Below are 14,115 nucleotides of genomic sequence, written 5' to 3'. Positions count from 1 at the left end.
TTTTTGGTACGCGGGCCTCTCACTGTTGTGGCCTCTCCCGTTGCGGAGCACAGGCTCCGGACGCGCAGGCTCAGCGGCCATGGCTCACGGGCCCAGCCGCTCCACGGCATGTGGGATCTTCCCGGACCGGGGCACGAACCCGTGTCCCCTGCACCGGCAGACGGACTCTCAACCACTGCGCCACCCGGGAAGCCCCCACATGCCTCTATTTTTGTCTTACTAGTTTTAAAGGGAATATTGGTTACCAACCAAGTTTTCCATGTTGTTGCCTGTTGTTCTGAAGGAACTTGCATCAGCACTGAAGTCAGCCTTGTCCGGCCACCTGGAGACAGTGATTTTGGGCTTGTTGAAAACACCTGCTCAGTATGACGCTTCCGAGCTGAAAGCCTCCATGAAGGTAAACACGTGTGAGATGCAATCTCTGTCAAATCTGCCATTAATATTTGTGAATTACAGCTTCCTGAGTGTAATTACGTGATTTTCAGTTATGTTGAATTCTCATTTGGAATCATTTTTTGGGAATGAACTGAAGCTATAAGGCTCAGGATTTGTACCAAAAATATTTCAATTACTTTTTTTTAAGACTGTAAAGAAATTTCATGATGCAGAGAAGTCAGTTACCAGCTGCTACTGCTTGGCACCTGGGCAATTGGAATACCATTTGGAAAAACTACTTCCTTGATTACACTTCCTCTTTAAAAAAGATTTGTTATGATATTAAGGCAAAAGTAATAAAACTCATAGCTTTTGTTAAGTGAAGCTTAACAAAAATCTGCGTATGCTGTTTTGGTTGTTTCTTCTGACCTCCTTGCTGGTCCCATTGTTTGATTCAAATTTTGGGCAAAATCAGAGCATCACAGTGCACATAAAGGGTGATTTCAGCTCGTGAATGGTTCCTGTGTTTTGTTCAAAGTATCAAGGCACATGCTACTGTCTTTTGTTTGTATTTTGCAAAGTTATTTTGAACATGGATTTTTTAGGTTAAATTAGATAGTAAAAATTCCAGGTTGTAAGTTCCCCTGAATTTTGTGTGTACCTAAAACATCGAGTATTATATAAATGGAATAGATATATAAACATAAATGCATGTTTAATGGCAAAGCGCAGAACCCTTTTCGTTAAGTGTGCCTGCAATACTTTGAATAATCTGACACTGCCCTCTGCTGGTAAAACTGGGTAAAGCCTCAGAGTGGAGGGAAAGCTGTAGTTCTGATTTTTTATTCTAAGTCCGAGTGCATTTTCTGTGATGCCACCATTTCTGAATTATGGAGAGACGGAGCTGTAAGTCAGTCACCAGCTAATGAGCTAATGTCACAGTTCAGTTGTCATCCCTTCCCCCACAGAGCACCTCAAGAGGGAGGCAGCTTCCCACCGGGTATTTCCAAGGCCCAGAAGTTGATAGCTCAGGGCTGCTGAAAGATTTGCTCTGAAATCAGTTTTCCAGCTTGGCCCAAGCTGTGCTCAGTTTATTTGAGCAGACTTGCTCTGAGTTTTCTAAGTAGACTATATTGAACAGAATGATAAAATGTCAACAACACTTAATGATCCTGTTTAAAAAAAAGAACACTGAAAACACTCAGTCTTGGGACCTTTGGAACCATGGATGAGCTGGCCTCTCCTAGGTTTCTTCTGACCATCATCACTTCAGATCAGTTTATCTTATTTTTGCCAAGAATTCATTTAGTTGTGATTTGTGCAATTTTATAAGTATCTATTACTAGGTATTAGTGACTTGAAACAGACCTGCTTGAGCTGTCAATCACCATTGTAATCTATGTAATTGGGCCCAATGAAAGGTGCTTTGACTGCTAGATCTTTGACCTTGTGCCAGCTCTTCCATTAGCTATCACAGCTGAGTACCCTTCTGAAATCCATAAAGCTTGGAGTGACATGAACTGAGCTATGCTTTAAAAAAAATCTGTTTTGACTTCTGGCAATACCAGTGGCAATATCTACCATATGTTACAGTAGACGTTGCCCTTGTGATGGGAACTGTGGACAGTCTGTGGAGAGCTTGGGCCAAGTTTGAAATTGCCAAGGTCACTTTTAAATATAGAGGAAAAAATGCTATTAGAATTCTCTGATATTAACATGGTTATATCAGTGATGAAAGAAAACAAATCTTCTATTGCTATACCTGTTCTACGTTTCAACAGTGTCAGGATATAGCATTTCTTCCAATGCATGAGTTATTTTTAGACTATATTATATATCCTTGAGATTGAAAAACTGCCCCCTAAAATATTTGAAGATGCTTGGTAATCTCTTTATAATATCTGTATAGAATGTTGTGTAGACCTTTTGCTAAGAAGGGAAGAAATTTTGGCTTTGCCAGCACCTCTACAAATCATGATTAAAAACTCTGGGAGAAGAGGCCTTGGCTCATATTAGATGAGGAATCAAATTCAAAATTAACTATTAACCTGAGGCTTAGCTTCTATAAACCACTGTTTTAGGGGCATATAAACTCTAATAAGTTTAATTAATAGCTGACACACTTTTCATGTGGATAAGTAAGTTTCTTATTGTATTAACACCTTATAATTGATTTACATTTTAAACAGTTGTAATTCTACTTAGTTCAAAGTGATATTTCCATACTCAGAAAGACAAGTATTAGAGAATCCTGATTATTAAATCTTGACTTTGATCATGAAGCCAGCTTTGAAATACAAGTTTCATTGGGTCCTTTCAAGCTCTCTGGCATGGCAGCTCAAAAGTGTATATATTAAATTTGAATAGATCACCCATCAAATTCTTACTCCTTCATCAAGTGTTGGTGTCTAGGTTTATCTGGCACTTCCTTATTTCCTTTTGCTTCTCTAAAATGCCCGAAGAGTGCATCGCAATCAAGCAAAAATGGAAGTACAAGAATGAAATTTTTAACATTAAGCCAATTTTACATTTCAAAGAGGTAAAGCTAAAAATTTTATCTTATCTATACCTTTCCCTTGTAGAAGACTTACTCCAATCTAATGATGCTGGCTGCACATGACAGCATAAAATCTCTGTGTTCCTTTGTTTTAAATTTCTGAGCAGAATTGTACGATAAAGAAAATTATTTCTCATCTATTAAAGTAATGGCCGATTATTAGAGAAGTTGAAAAATAAAGAAACATAGGGAGACGATAAAGTTATTCAGTTTACAAACCCATCGCCAAAAGGCAACCACTTTTAACATTTTGGTGTATTCCATTGCTGTCTCTTCCCATTTCACTATATATTTATATATAGTGGAAAAAAATTTTTTAAATATAATTGAGCTAAAAACAACATGTCAGTTAAACCATCTTTCATTTTGATGAAGCTTTTTTTTTTTTTTTTTTTTGCGGTACGCGGGCCTCTCACTGTTGTGGCCTCTCCCGTTGCGGAGCACAGGCTCCGGACGCACAGGCTCAGCGGCCATGGCTCACGGGCCCAGCCACTCCACGGCATGCGGGATCCTCCCGGACCGGGGCACGAACCCGCGTCCCCTGCATCGGCAGGCGGACTCTCAACCACTGCGCCACCAGGGAAGCCCACTGATGAAGCAGTATTTTAAAGGAATAGAATATAACTTTACCTTGTGCTGAGGAATGCAGTACAGACCCCTCAGGAGGAATGCAGGAAGGGGCGTGCTACACACCCGGTCTGTGTGTGTAGTTTACCTGATTGAGATCAGGGAAGTGGGCTAATGGCCTGGAGGGCTTTCCCTGCTGATGTCTGCAATGCCTGGTTCGCAGGGGCTGGGGACCGATGAGGACTCCCTCATTGAGATCATCTGCTCGAGGACCAACCAGGAGCTGCAGGAAATCAACAGAGTCTACAAGGAAAGTGAGTAGCCCCAGTTCTGTGGTGCACCCTCTCAGCCCTGTTTCTGTGACCCCCATCCTGGCCTGCGGGGCTGGTGTTCAGGATAGGGTGCCTGGATTACTTGTGGAGAAATGCTTGCCACCTGGACCGTCCAGGGGTCTGCTCTTGTTCCAGGTCCCTCTCCTCCATCTCCTGATGGCCTGGGTTTTGATGATTATATTCCCCTAGAACTAATACAAAAGGATCTACAGGAGCGAAAGCAGAGAAAACAAACAAAAAAGAAGAAAGAGATCTGGTGGGGAGAAGTAGAAAGTATTTTACATGGATTTCTTGGAATGGGTGCTGCCCAGTTTCTGCTGAGGAGGTTCCCAGCTCTTGACTGTGGATCACTGTTGCAAGAGGCGCATGGACCTTTGTGCACCAAGCAGTGTAGGAGACCCGGGTGGAGTAAATGGTGCAGCTTACATGTGTATGTGGTACCACTACATTTAAACAGAGATGCTATTTTGAATAATAAAGTACAAATTCATTGAAAAGTACTCTTTAATTCTTACTAGTTTTTGCCATTGTGCATTTTCTCGATCAGTAGATAATAAACCGCAGTTGTGTATGTGTGTGTGTGTAGTCCTCCAAATTTTTTAATGATCCAAATAAGTATAGTCAAGAAGTTTGGGAACCAGTATTTTAGCTACCCAGGAAGTCACTGATCAAAGGTGAGCTTGAAGATCCCTGGCCTGATCCTGCTCTGCGTGTCCCTTGTCACTGATAATAGCACTGGTTCTGATTTTATGAGGGTAAAAATCATTCTAGAGAGTCCACCTCCTTTGGGTGGGTACATCCGTGCTGCCACAGCTGTTTCTGCTTTTTAGAGGCTTAATGGTTAGGGGGTAAGTGGGACGGGTGGCTGGCTGGCTGCACAGGCAGGAAGCATCAAACCAGATGTGTTGTTTTGTTTTCCAAGTGTACAAGACCGATCTGGAGAAGGATATCGTTTCTGACACATCTGGTGACTTCCGCAAGCTGATGGTCGCCCTCTCGAAGGTTGGTTTCCAGTTTATTTCTTTGTCCTTGCTTCCTCCCAAGGCAAGTTGTGCGCCTCATTTTATACTTGGGAACGAATTAACTCAATCCTCTGTGCCTGCATCAGAAATTCCAGCTGCATTTTCGACAGTGGGTTTGCACTGTCACTGCAGAGTTGTCATTTTTGTATAATAGGATTTCTTATCCTGCAAAACCGTATGGTCAGGTGGACTTCGGGGCCAGAGGAGGAAGAAGCGGCTCTCAGCTCCTGGCCTGGATTTACGTGCCAGCCCTCACTGTGACTCGGGGAAGGTCATTTTGCCCCTCTCTGTGGTCACATAGGACCCAGTGGCAAGTGACCCTCTTGTTTCACTTGCTTTCATTTCTTAAGAGACGGTTTGCCCAGGTAGTGGTTTCCCTGGAGAGGTCTTTGCTTGTTTGCTAATGTTAACACATTAATGTGGATGAAAGGCATTTCCTTCCTTAGTCTGAGTTCTGACCCGAGTGCAGTTTAATGTGTATTAGCTGGGCGAGGGAAGAGGAATTTTCCCCTGGGAACCCTGATGACAAATGGTCGATGGGCATGCTGTATCCTGCCCACGCACCTCTCCATCACCATAACAGCTCCGTACTCCCCTCCCCAGCTCTCTTCTCTACCACGTGCCCTGCATACTGCCACCCACCCGTCATTTTTTTTTTTTTTTTTGTGGTACGCGGGCCTCTCACTGTTGTGGCCTCTCCCGTTGCGGAGCAACAGGCTCCGGACGCGCAGGCTCAGCGGCCATGGCTCACGGGCCCAGCCGCTCCGCGGCATGTGAGATCTTCCCAGACCGGGGCATGAACCCGTGTCCCCTGCATCGGTAGGCGGCCTCTCAGCCACTGCGCCACCAGGGAAGCCCCCACCCATCTTTTTGAAATCCACTTGCACCAAACTCCTGATCAACAGACATTTCTGCTGCATCAAATCCAAACTCTCAACTGCCTTTAAGTGTCTTCTGTCCGCTGGCCCTCCCTAACTTAGTCCTCCTCGCTGGGCTTCCCTCCCGCTCACCTTCTCCTCGGCTGGGCGCACATCACTCCTCTGTGCGGAATGGCTTCTCCTGCTTCCCACTGCCAGCCTCATCTGACGGAGCCTTTGCGCTTTGCCTCAGCTGCACCCCATTGTCCACAGACTTTGCTGACGATTCTGCCTGACAGATTTCTGCCTTCTTTTGCATTTCACGTCTACTTAGAGCCGCAGATACTGTGTTGTTTTACCATTTATTCCATGCGTATTTCTCCATCTGGGCTGTGAGCTCTCTGAAGGAAGGAGCTAAGTATCATTACCTTTTTTAGGGAGATTCTGTAAGGTGCTTAGCCCAGAACTGGGTAACAAGAGGGTGTATATATATAGCCCCCACTTCACTGCCTCAATTATTGTAACAATCCTTGGTCTTACCTAGACTTTTTGTTTTTAACCTAGACTTTTAAGTGAAGAAAAATTTCAGGAGGGTGTTTATTCAGTAAATAGTGGCTTACATGAGTTGGGGAGAAAATAACAGTTTCAGTTTTAAAATGTACAGAGATACATTTGATGTTCTTAATTTTTTTTTTTTTTTCCCTGTAGGGTCGAAGAGCAGAGGATGGCTCCGTCATTGATTATGAACTGATTGACCAAGATGCCCGGGTCAGTGCCAAGCTTCTTGGTGTTCGGGGTTTTGTTTCCTAGTCTCTGGATAGTGGGTATAGTTATCCATCCTGCATAACAAATTACCGCAAACTCAGTGGCTTAGAACAACAAGCATGTATTATCTCTCAGTTTCTGTGGGTCAGGGACTGGGAAGTGGCTCAGGACTTCTCCTGAGGTTGGAGACAAAGTGTGGACCAGGGCTGCGTCATCTGAGGGCCTGGCAGCTTCAGGAGGATCTACTTCCCAGATCACCCACCCATGTAGTCCCCCACCCATGTGACTGTTGGCAGGAGGCCTTACTCTTTTTCCACGTGGGCCTCTCGAAGGGGTTGCTTGAGTGTCCTCACAGATAGATGGCAGCTGGCTCTCCCCAGAGTGAGTGGTCCAAGAGACACAGCCAGGAGGAAGCCAGGTGCCTTTTATGGTGTAATCTCAAGAGTCACACACACACTGTCACTTCTGTCACACTCTGTTCATTAGAGGCGAGTCACTAGGTCTAGCTTCCAGTCAGTGGGAGGGGAAGTAGGCTCCACGTTTGGAAGGGAGGAAGGTCAAAGAATGTGTGGGCTTCGTTTTCACTTTCTGGAAGCTGTGGTTATAACGGGATATACCCTTATAATGCTGGTGTCAGTTACAGGATCAATTTCTGACTCACATTTGCTCATTTAGGCTTTGCTTGTTTCTGCAGGGTGTGACGCTGGTGTTCACACTGGTGGGCATTTGCTACAAACACACACTAATAGAATTCACAACACAGAACAGTGGGAGGAGATGGTAGAGGCACAGGCAACGACAGGAAGGCGTACTGCCCTTGGTGGTGGGGGAAGAGGTGAGAGAGGCAGAGGCCCTTCCTTCCTTTCTGGCTGAATAGAACTGCTGGTTCTCATTCCATAATCACCCAGAACTATCTGTGAAGCTGATTCAGATCACTGTGAACTACATGCCTTTCCCAGAGGGTCGACAGCTGTCTCGAAGTATTTCATAAGAGCTGAAGAACAGAATTAATTTTAACCCGTTTTAGTTTTTAAATTCAGTATATTTCACATAGCCCACTTAGCAGGAGGTAGAAAAGGGTTTTTTTAATTTATTTTTTATTAAATTTATTTGTTTATTTATTTTTGGCTGCGTTGGGTCTTCTTTACTGCGCGGGCTTTCTGTAGTTGCGGTGAGCAGGGCCTTCTGTTGTCGCGGAACATGGTCTCTAGGCGCGCGGGCTTCAGTACTTGTGGCTCCCGGGCTCTAGAGCACAGGCTCAGTAGTTGTGGCGCACGGGCTTAGTTGCTCCACAGCATGTGGGATCTTCCCGGACCAGGGCTCGAACCCGTGTCCCCTGCATTGGCAGGTGGATTCTTAACCGCTGCGCCATCAGGGAAGTCCCTAGAAAAGGGTTTTGCAGCTCCCAGATAGTGGATGGTCACTGAATAAGTATCGGCTCTTGCATAAGCCTTTCTCCTTCCTTCCCTGCCATTCTTAGCGTCACTTATAGCCCCTAAATTTTCCAGAAACTGAAAATGTGATTGGACCAGCTTTTTTTTTTTTTTTCAGCTCCATCATTTCCGGAGTCTCTAAGAATTCTGGGGGTGGGTACGTGACTTGTAGCTGTCTTTAGTAGACGACCATTAGTTTATGTGCTATTGAACGTGCCGAATGGAGGAGAGCTGGGTGTGCTAATGAGCATTGGCTTGTCCTTCTGTATATGAGTAGAGGTTCTTGGTCATCCCTTCGGTGTTCAGGGAAGGAGATTTCTACAGCATCACCCTCACGAACAACCTCCTGTCATGCTGTATGTCTGTGCTTCAGGAAGACTGCTCTTAAGACTTTTGACCTAACAGCACATTTTTCCTGTGTCTGCAGTGCAATCGTCCTTTCTCATTTTGGCGTTCTGAATGTACAGGTTTTGGGGTTTTGTGCGTGACGGGTTTTTAATGACCTTGCTCTGGACTGTGGAATTAACTTTCGTGGTCGGTTGTGCTCGTAGGATCTCTACGATGCTGGCGTGAAGAGGAGAGGAACTGATGTTCCCAAGTGGATCAGCATCATGACCGAGCGGAGTGTGTGCCACCTCCAGAAAGGTGAGTGCTGTGCTGGGGAGGTCTTAGAGCCCCAGGGCCAAACCGGAGGGCCCTCTCAAGTGGGCCAGCTGGGTGTCTGTGTTGGGGCTCGGGTCTGCCAGAACAGAGTACACTCCCTGCTTTGTACCGTCTAATCTCACCCATTTTTCCTCACCAAGTCCATTCACCCTTCTTTCCCATTTTGGATCGTTTTTTTCCCCTAAATCCTTTTCATGTTTGGTGCTTTGTTGTGCTGCCTCTTCTCGTCTGGATCCTTTTATCTTGCTATATCTGTTGAAGTAATGGACTTAGTTGGGTGCTATGTATGTACTGTTTCTTGTGGCCCAGAGAAAGTGGGTTCCATGCCGGAGAGATGAAGATGGTCAAAACATGTGGCTGGGGCAGTGCCATTTAGCACAGGTGCACGGTACGGCTGTCCCAGGGCAACTGGTACAGTGTCAGCTCTGGTCTGCATGGCAGTCCCTAACCCTCTAGGACGCTATGATTATCATCATCTTTGTGTGTGTGTGTGTGTGTGTGTGTGTGTGTGTGTGTGTGTGATGCATAACCGTGTGGGTAACCATTGATAGCTTTGACTAGTGGCTCTGTTATAATAATTATCTGTTGCTTTTCTTTAGTATTTGAAAGGTACAAGAGCTACAGCCCTTATGACATGCTGGAGAGCATCAAGAAGGAGGTTAAAGGAGACCTGGAAAATGCTTTCCTGAACCTAGGTAAGCAGGTGTGGCCCCCTCATCCCTAGTGGACATCAGCTTTCAGTCAGCTAGCTGTGCTGAAGCAGAAGTAACAAATGGCCATCCTGTTAATTCAAGTGGCTTTGGGAGACATGAGACATGGCTTCTTTACATGATTTGGGTAGTTTCATAATCTTCACCGTATGAATTTAAGATACGGAACTGAAGAAGGGCTTACGTTAGTAGAATGGAGCATTGCCCAGGAGGAATAAGATAACCAAAGAGGGCTTCCCTGGTGGCGCAGTGGTTGAGAGTCCGCCTGCCGATGCAGGGGACACGGGTTCGTGCCCCAGTCCGGGAAGATCCCACATGCCGCGGAGCGGCTGGGCCCGTGAGCCATGGCCGCTGAGCCTGCGCGTCCGGAGCCTGTGCTCCACAATGGGAGAGGCCACAACTGTGAGAGGCCCGTGTACCACAAAAAAAAAAAAAAAAAAAAAGATAACCAGAGAAAGGGCTCTCTCCATTGGGGGAACTCACACATCCATTTGGGTTTCTGCATTGCTCAGAGTCCCCTGGTTTAAGAGCACAGTTGGGGGACTTCCCTGATGGCACAGTGGTTAAGAATCCGTCTGCCAATGCAGGGGACATGGGTTTGAGCCCTGGTACGGGAAGATCCCACATGCCGCGGAGCAACTAAGCCCGTGCGCCACCACTACTGAAGCCCGTGGGCCTAAATCCCGTGCTCCCCAACAAGAGAAGCCACCGCAATGAGAAGCCCGCGCACCACAATGAAGAGTGGCCCCCGCTTGCCGCAACGAGAGGAAGCCCGCCTGCAGCAATAAAGACCCAGCGCAGCCAAAGATAAATAATATATAAATTTATTAAAAAAAAAAAAAAAAGCACAGCTGGCTGATTCAGAGGATTCCTGGTTTTCCCTGAGCGTTTCCCATTTTGCAGAGCCCATTCCTGTTACGTCTGGTCATCTGGTGGTGTCCCAGGTCAGGGCTTCACCCCCTACTGGTGGAGGAGAGAGGAGTTACTGACCCTTTTCTTCTCTCCACAGTGCAGTGCATTCAGAACAAGCCCCTGTATTTTGCTGACAGACTGTACGACTCCATGAAGGTAAGGGCAACTGGCCGAGAGGTCCATGTTTCCACACTAGGCTTTTTCTTCCTTTGTGCCCCAGACTAAAGCTCCTGACTAGTGGATGGAGGAAGGGACCCCGCTGTCTAGGTGCAGGAACACACTAGTCAGCTCTGCTTTTATGTGACAGGTGAGAAAACCACAAATCTGTCTTCTGTTTCTCCCAACTACTTGAACACGTGTTTGTGTACAGGTAGAAAGCAAAGTGCCACGGGAGAGAGAAAATGCTAGATGGTGATCATGTCAGATTCCTGTTCAGATTTCTCAGTGATTCCCTCCCGGTACCCCAGAGTAAGGACAGACAAGGAAAAGAGGTTATTAAGCAACCACTAGGCAGTAGGCATTGTGCGACTTACTTTATCTTAGATCATTACCAAAAAACCTGTGAGGCTTGTGTGACTATTTTCTTTCTAGATGAGGAGAATGGAGCTTGGAAAGCTTCAGCTTGCTTGAGGTTACATAGGCAAACTTGAACTTGGGTCTGTCTGACTCCAAAGCCAGCCCTGCACTTTTCCCTTAAATGGACTGTCTCTTCCCACAGTCGCATCCCCTTTTCCACGCCTTAGATGTGCCTTGTGCCTCATGGCTTCCAGGCCCTTGCCGCCTCTTTCTGGGTCACCCCCTTGTCCACACTGCCTCTCTCCCGTCTCCCCTCAGGTTCCATGTCAAGTATGGCCCGTTCTCTGCTCTGAGGTTCTGGATGTAAACTTTAGTGGTCCTTATTGCTTGTACCATTCAAAATGGCATAGAGCCACGGGGAGCGTGGTAGCACGTGCTCTCTAAGCCCCCGAGAGCCAGGAGCTTTGTGTTACGTACGTAAACTCGTGCACTTCCTGACCTGAGCCTTGCAGTGGTTAGTGCTCAGTTCACGTTTACTGAATGTACAGCATGGGGGCTTTGTGCCAATTTATGCTGGTGTGTTTGGAATTCCAAGGCGCTCATTGTTCTTAAGGGAGCAGTTTTGCGGTTATCTTTGCAGTCTCTTAGAGGGCGGCATCAGGAACCCAAATGAGTTCCATGCGCAGGAGAACTCACTAGACTCTTTTTTAATGGTTAACATTGTCAGCGAATTATAACTTGGAGCGTAAATTTGACTTTCAGGGCAAGGGCACTCGTGATAAGGTCCTGATTAGAATCATGATCTCCCGCAGTGAAGTGGACATGTTGAAAATCAGATGTGAATTCAAGAAAAAGTACGGCAAGTCCCTGTACTACTACATTCAGGTAAGGCCCCACCTGACCATCAGAGGGCTGGGAGTCCTGGTCAGGTGCCTGTCAGAACAATGGCAGAGGGCTTCCCTGGTGGTGCAGTGGTTGAGAGTCCGCCTGCTGATGCAGGGGACATGGGTTCGTGCCCCGGTCCGGGAAGATCCCACATGCCGCGGAGCGGCTGGGCCCGTGAGCTATGGCCGCTGGGCCTGCGCGTCCGGAGCCTGTGCTCCGCAACGGGAGAGGCCACAGCAGTGAGAGGCCCGCGTACCGCAAAAAAAAAAAAAAAAAAAAAAAAGAACAATGGCAGAATGGCGGTTTTCTGTTTTCTAACTCCCCGGGGAAGAGATGCTAGTCATCAAATATCAGAGATTTATTTTGAAAGTGCTATTAGGATTTGTCCTGGAATCTTACAGAATCAGGCAGATATTTCATATTTCCCGCACCTATTCTGCAGTGACAGTTGGTGCTCGTGACAGTGATCCTGCAAGACTTGCTGACATCCTGAAAAGACTTAGATCAATTTAATCTACGTTTTATTATATTTCCATTTCTTTAAAGTCCGCTGTGATAAGCCTGGCAACATTTCCTCACTCAGAACTCCCATCTCTCCCCTCCCCATTTAGCCTGTCCCTGTTTTGGAGGGATAGAGTGTTCGTATATAAGAAGCAGTTGACTTCACCGTGGTCCCTCCCACTGTGTTTAATTCAGACAGATGTTGCAAACCCCTCTTTCTGAAAGATCCTGAAAATTTCAACGTCGTGCCAGTGGTTACCAGGGATGAATTTAGAGCTGAGTTTGCTATAACTAGGTTTACTAGGGCATATGTTTAAAATTCAGGGAGGATTTAGACTCAGTAATTATTTCCTTAACTCATCAGCTTATTCCCACGTGACCTTAAAAGCCCACGAAACAACAGAGTCAGGCAGGAAGGTGCCTTGCGTGTCTTCTCTGGAAGGATGCGGGCCAGGGAGAAAACAGGTGCTGTTTGCAGGACCTCAGTGCAAGAGGAGCAGACTGGGTTCTGTCCTCTGGTCACTTACCATGTTAATCCCCAGGACCCTGTGTTCTCTCTACCCTTGTGGCAATAATCTCCCCTGGGCCGCGATCCCTGAGGGTCCTCTGATGGTTTGGGTGTGTCTGGGCAGGTCCCACAGAGGCTCCATGTGCCGTGGGCCTGCTTGTGTGTTTCTGCAGAGTGTGGGTCTTTCTCCTGACCCTGAATTTCTTTTTTCTCCTTGGCCACATATAGCAAGACACCAAGGGTGACTACCAGAAAGCGCTGCTGTACCTGTGCGGTGGGGATGACTGAAGCCCTCAATGGCCCGAGGGTCCAGGACGGCCGCTCTGCGCTCCCAGCTAACAGTTCTACACAGTCAGCTTGTGGCTAACAACCCCCTTGTGCCCATCCCTGGGAGGATGACGTTAGTGCTGCCCGCCTCACCTGCTCCATCCTTAGTTTAGTTGCCTCAGCATTGCCTGCCTTTCCGGTCTAGTCTCTCTTTACAGTAAAGGAAATGAACATTCCAAGGAATTGGAAGTGATATCTATGATGTGAAACACTTTGCCTTTTGAGTACTGTGTCGTAAACAGATGAATAAACTGAATTTTTACTTTAGGAACAAGTACTTTGTTGACCTTGCTCTCAATTTAATTGTTTCAAAATCAAACGTGCTTAAGGGCTGTATTGTTGGGCCAGTAAGGCTGTCCCCTTGAGGAAGAAAGCTCTAGAAAGGAGCTGTCCGATGTAGTAGCTGCTATCCAGACGCGGCTGTTTACATTTAAATTTATTTAAACGAAATAATTAACAGTCGGTCTGTCCACATTTCCTGTAGTCAGTATCCATGTGTGGTTATAGCCCCTAGTGTATTGGACAGCACAGGTATCGTACATTTTCATTATAATAGAAGGTTCTATTGCATAGGGGATGATAGTACCTATGGGGGGAAAGATCCCAGAATGACCCCTTCAGCTGCTCATCTTTATACAGGTAAGTTAGGTGAAAACAAGCTGCAGGGGCTTCAAACTGGGAAAAGGGTAGGATGGTGTGGTAGACTCCATGTAGCAAATATTGCAAGTATTCCCATAAGAATTACAGAAATCAGTAACATCCTGCCCCAGCCTCAAGGGCTCACCTGTCAGAGTCAGGCTACAGCATCCTCGTACAAGCGGTGTAACAAAAGTAGATGGGCACACAGAGAAGAAAGCGATTGGCTTTGCCTGGGAGGACTGAGAAAGATGACCCAGAGAAGAAACCGTCTGAGCCATGCCCTGGTATCTAAGGGGAAGTGTTCCAGCTGGGAGGAAGCTCTCCACGAGCATTCTTATGGTTCTGATTAAAGGTAATTCATACACCTGGTTCACATTTCAAACGCCACACAGAGTCTGTGCTGTGAAAATTACATCTCCCTCCCACTCTCTTCCCAGCCAGCCAGGGGGCCTTCCTAGAGTCACGTGGTTTCTGGTCCTTCCTTCCATGGATAGACTGTGTACTACGCAGGTGTGTGTGTTGACGTACCTGTCTCCGCTCACAAGG

General features: G+C 46.5%; 1 protein-coding gene across 2 annotated transcripts in view; it reads left to right on the top strand.

Moving 5' to 3' along the window:
- The window catches only part of ANXA2 (annexin A2), a 44,041-nt gene extending 30,837 nt beyond the window's left edge, over nucleotides 1-13,204 (top strand). The window contains exons 5-13 of one of the 2 annotated variants that reach the window (XM_029239736.1): nucleotides 284-397; nucleotides 3,723-3,813; nucleotides 4,754-4,833; nucleotides 6,419-6,478; nucleotides 8,460-8,553; nucleotides 9,171-9,266; nucleotides 10,291-10,349; nucleotides 11,472-11,594; nucleotides 12,832-13,204. In XM_029239736.1, coding sequence (XP_029095569.1) covers nucleotides 284-397; nucleotides 3,723-3,813; nucleotides 4,754-4,833; nucleotides 6,419-6,478; nucleotides 8,460-8,553; nucleotides 9,171-9,266; nucleotides 10,291-10,349; nucleotides 11,472-11,594; nucleotides 12,832-12,891 — 777 coding nt within the window. In that variant the 3' untranslated portion in view covers nucleotides 12,892-13,204. The remainder of the gene's footprint in view (nucleotides 1-283; nucleotides 398-3,722; nucleotides 3,814-4,753; nucleotides 4,834-6,418; nucleotides 6,479-8,459; nucleotides 8,554-9,170; nucleotides 9,267-10,290; nucleotides 10,350-11,471; nucleotides 11,595-12,831) is intronic. The other variant, XM_029239737.1, reaches the window with a different exon arrangement.
- The last annotated feature ends 911 nt before the right edge of the window (nucleotides 13,205-14,115 follow it).

This window comes from Monodon monoceros, unplaced genomic scaffold, assembly GCF_005190385.1.
Source record: "Monodon monoceros isolate NGI ecotype Baffin Bay Population unplaced genomic scaffold, NGI_Narwhal_1 Super_Scaffold_21, whole genome shotgun sequence".
NCBI lineage: Eukaryota > Metazoa > Chordata > Mammalia > Artiodactyla > Monodontidae > Monodon > Monodon monoceros.
This window is presented reverse-complemented; position numbering and strand designations above follow the sequence as displayed.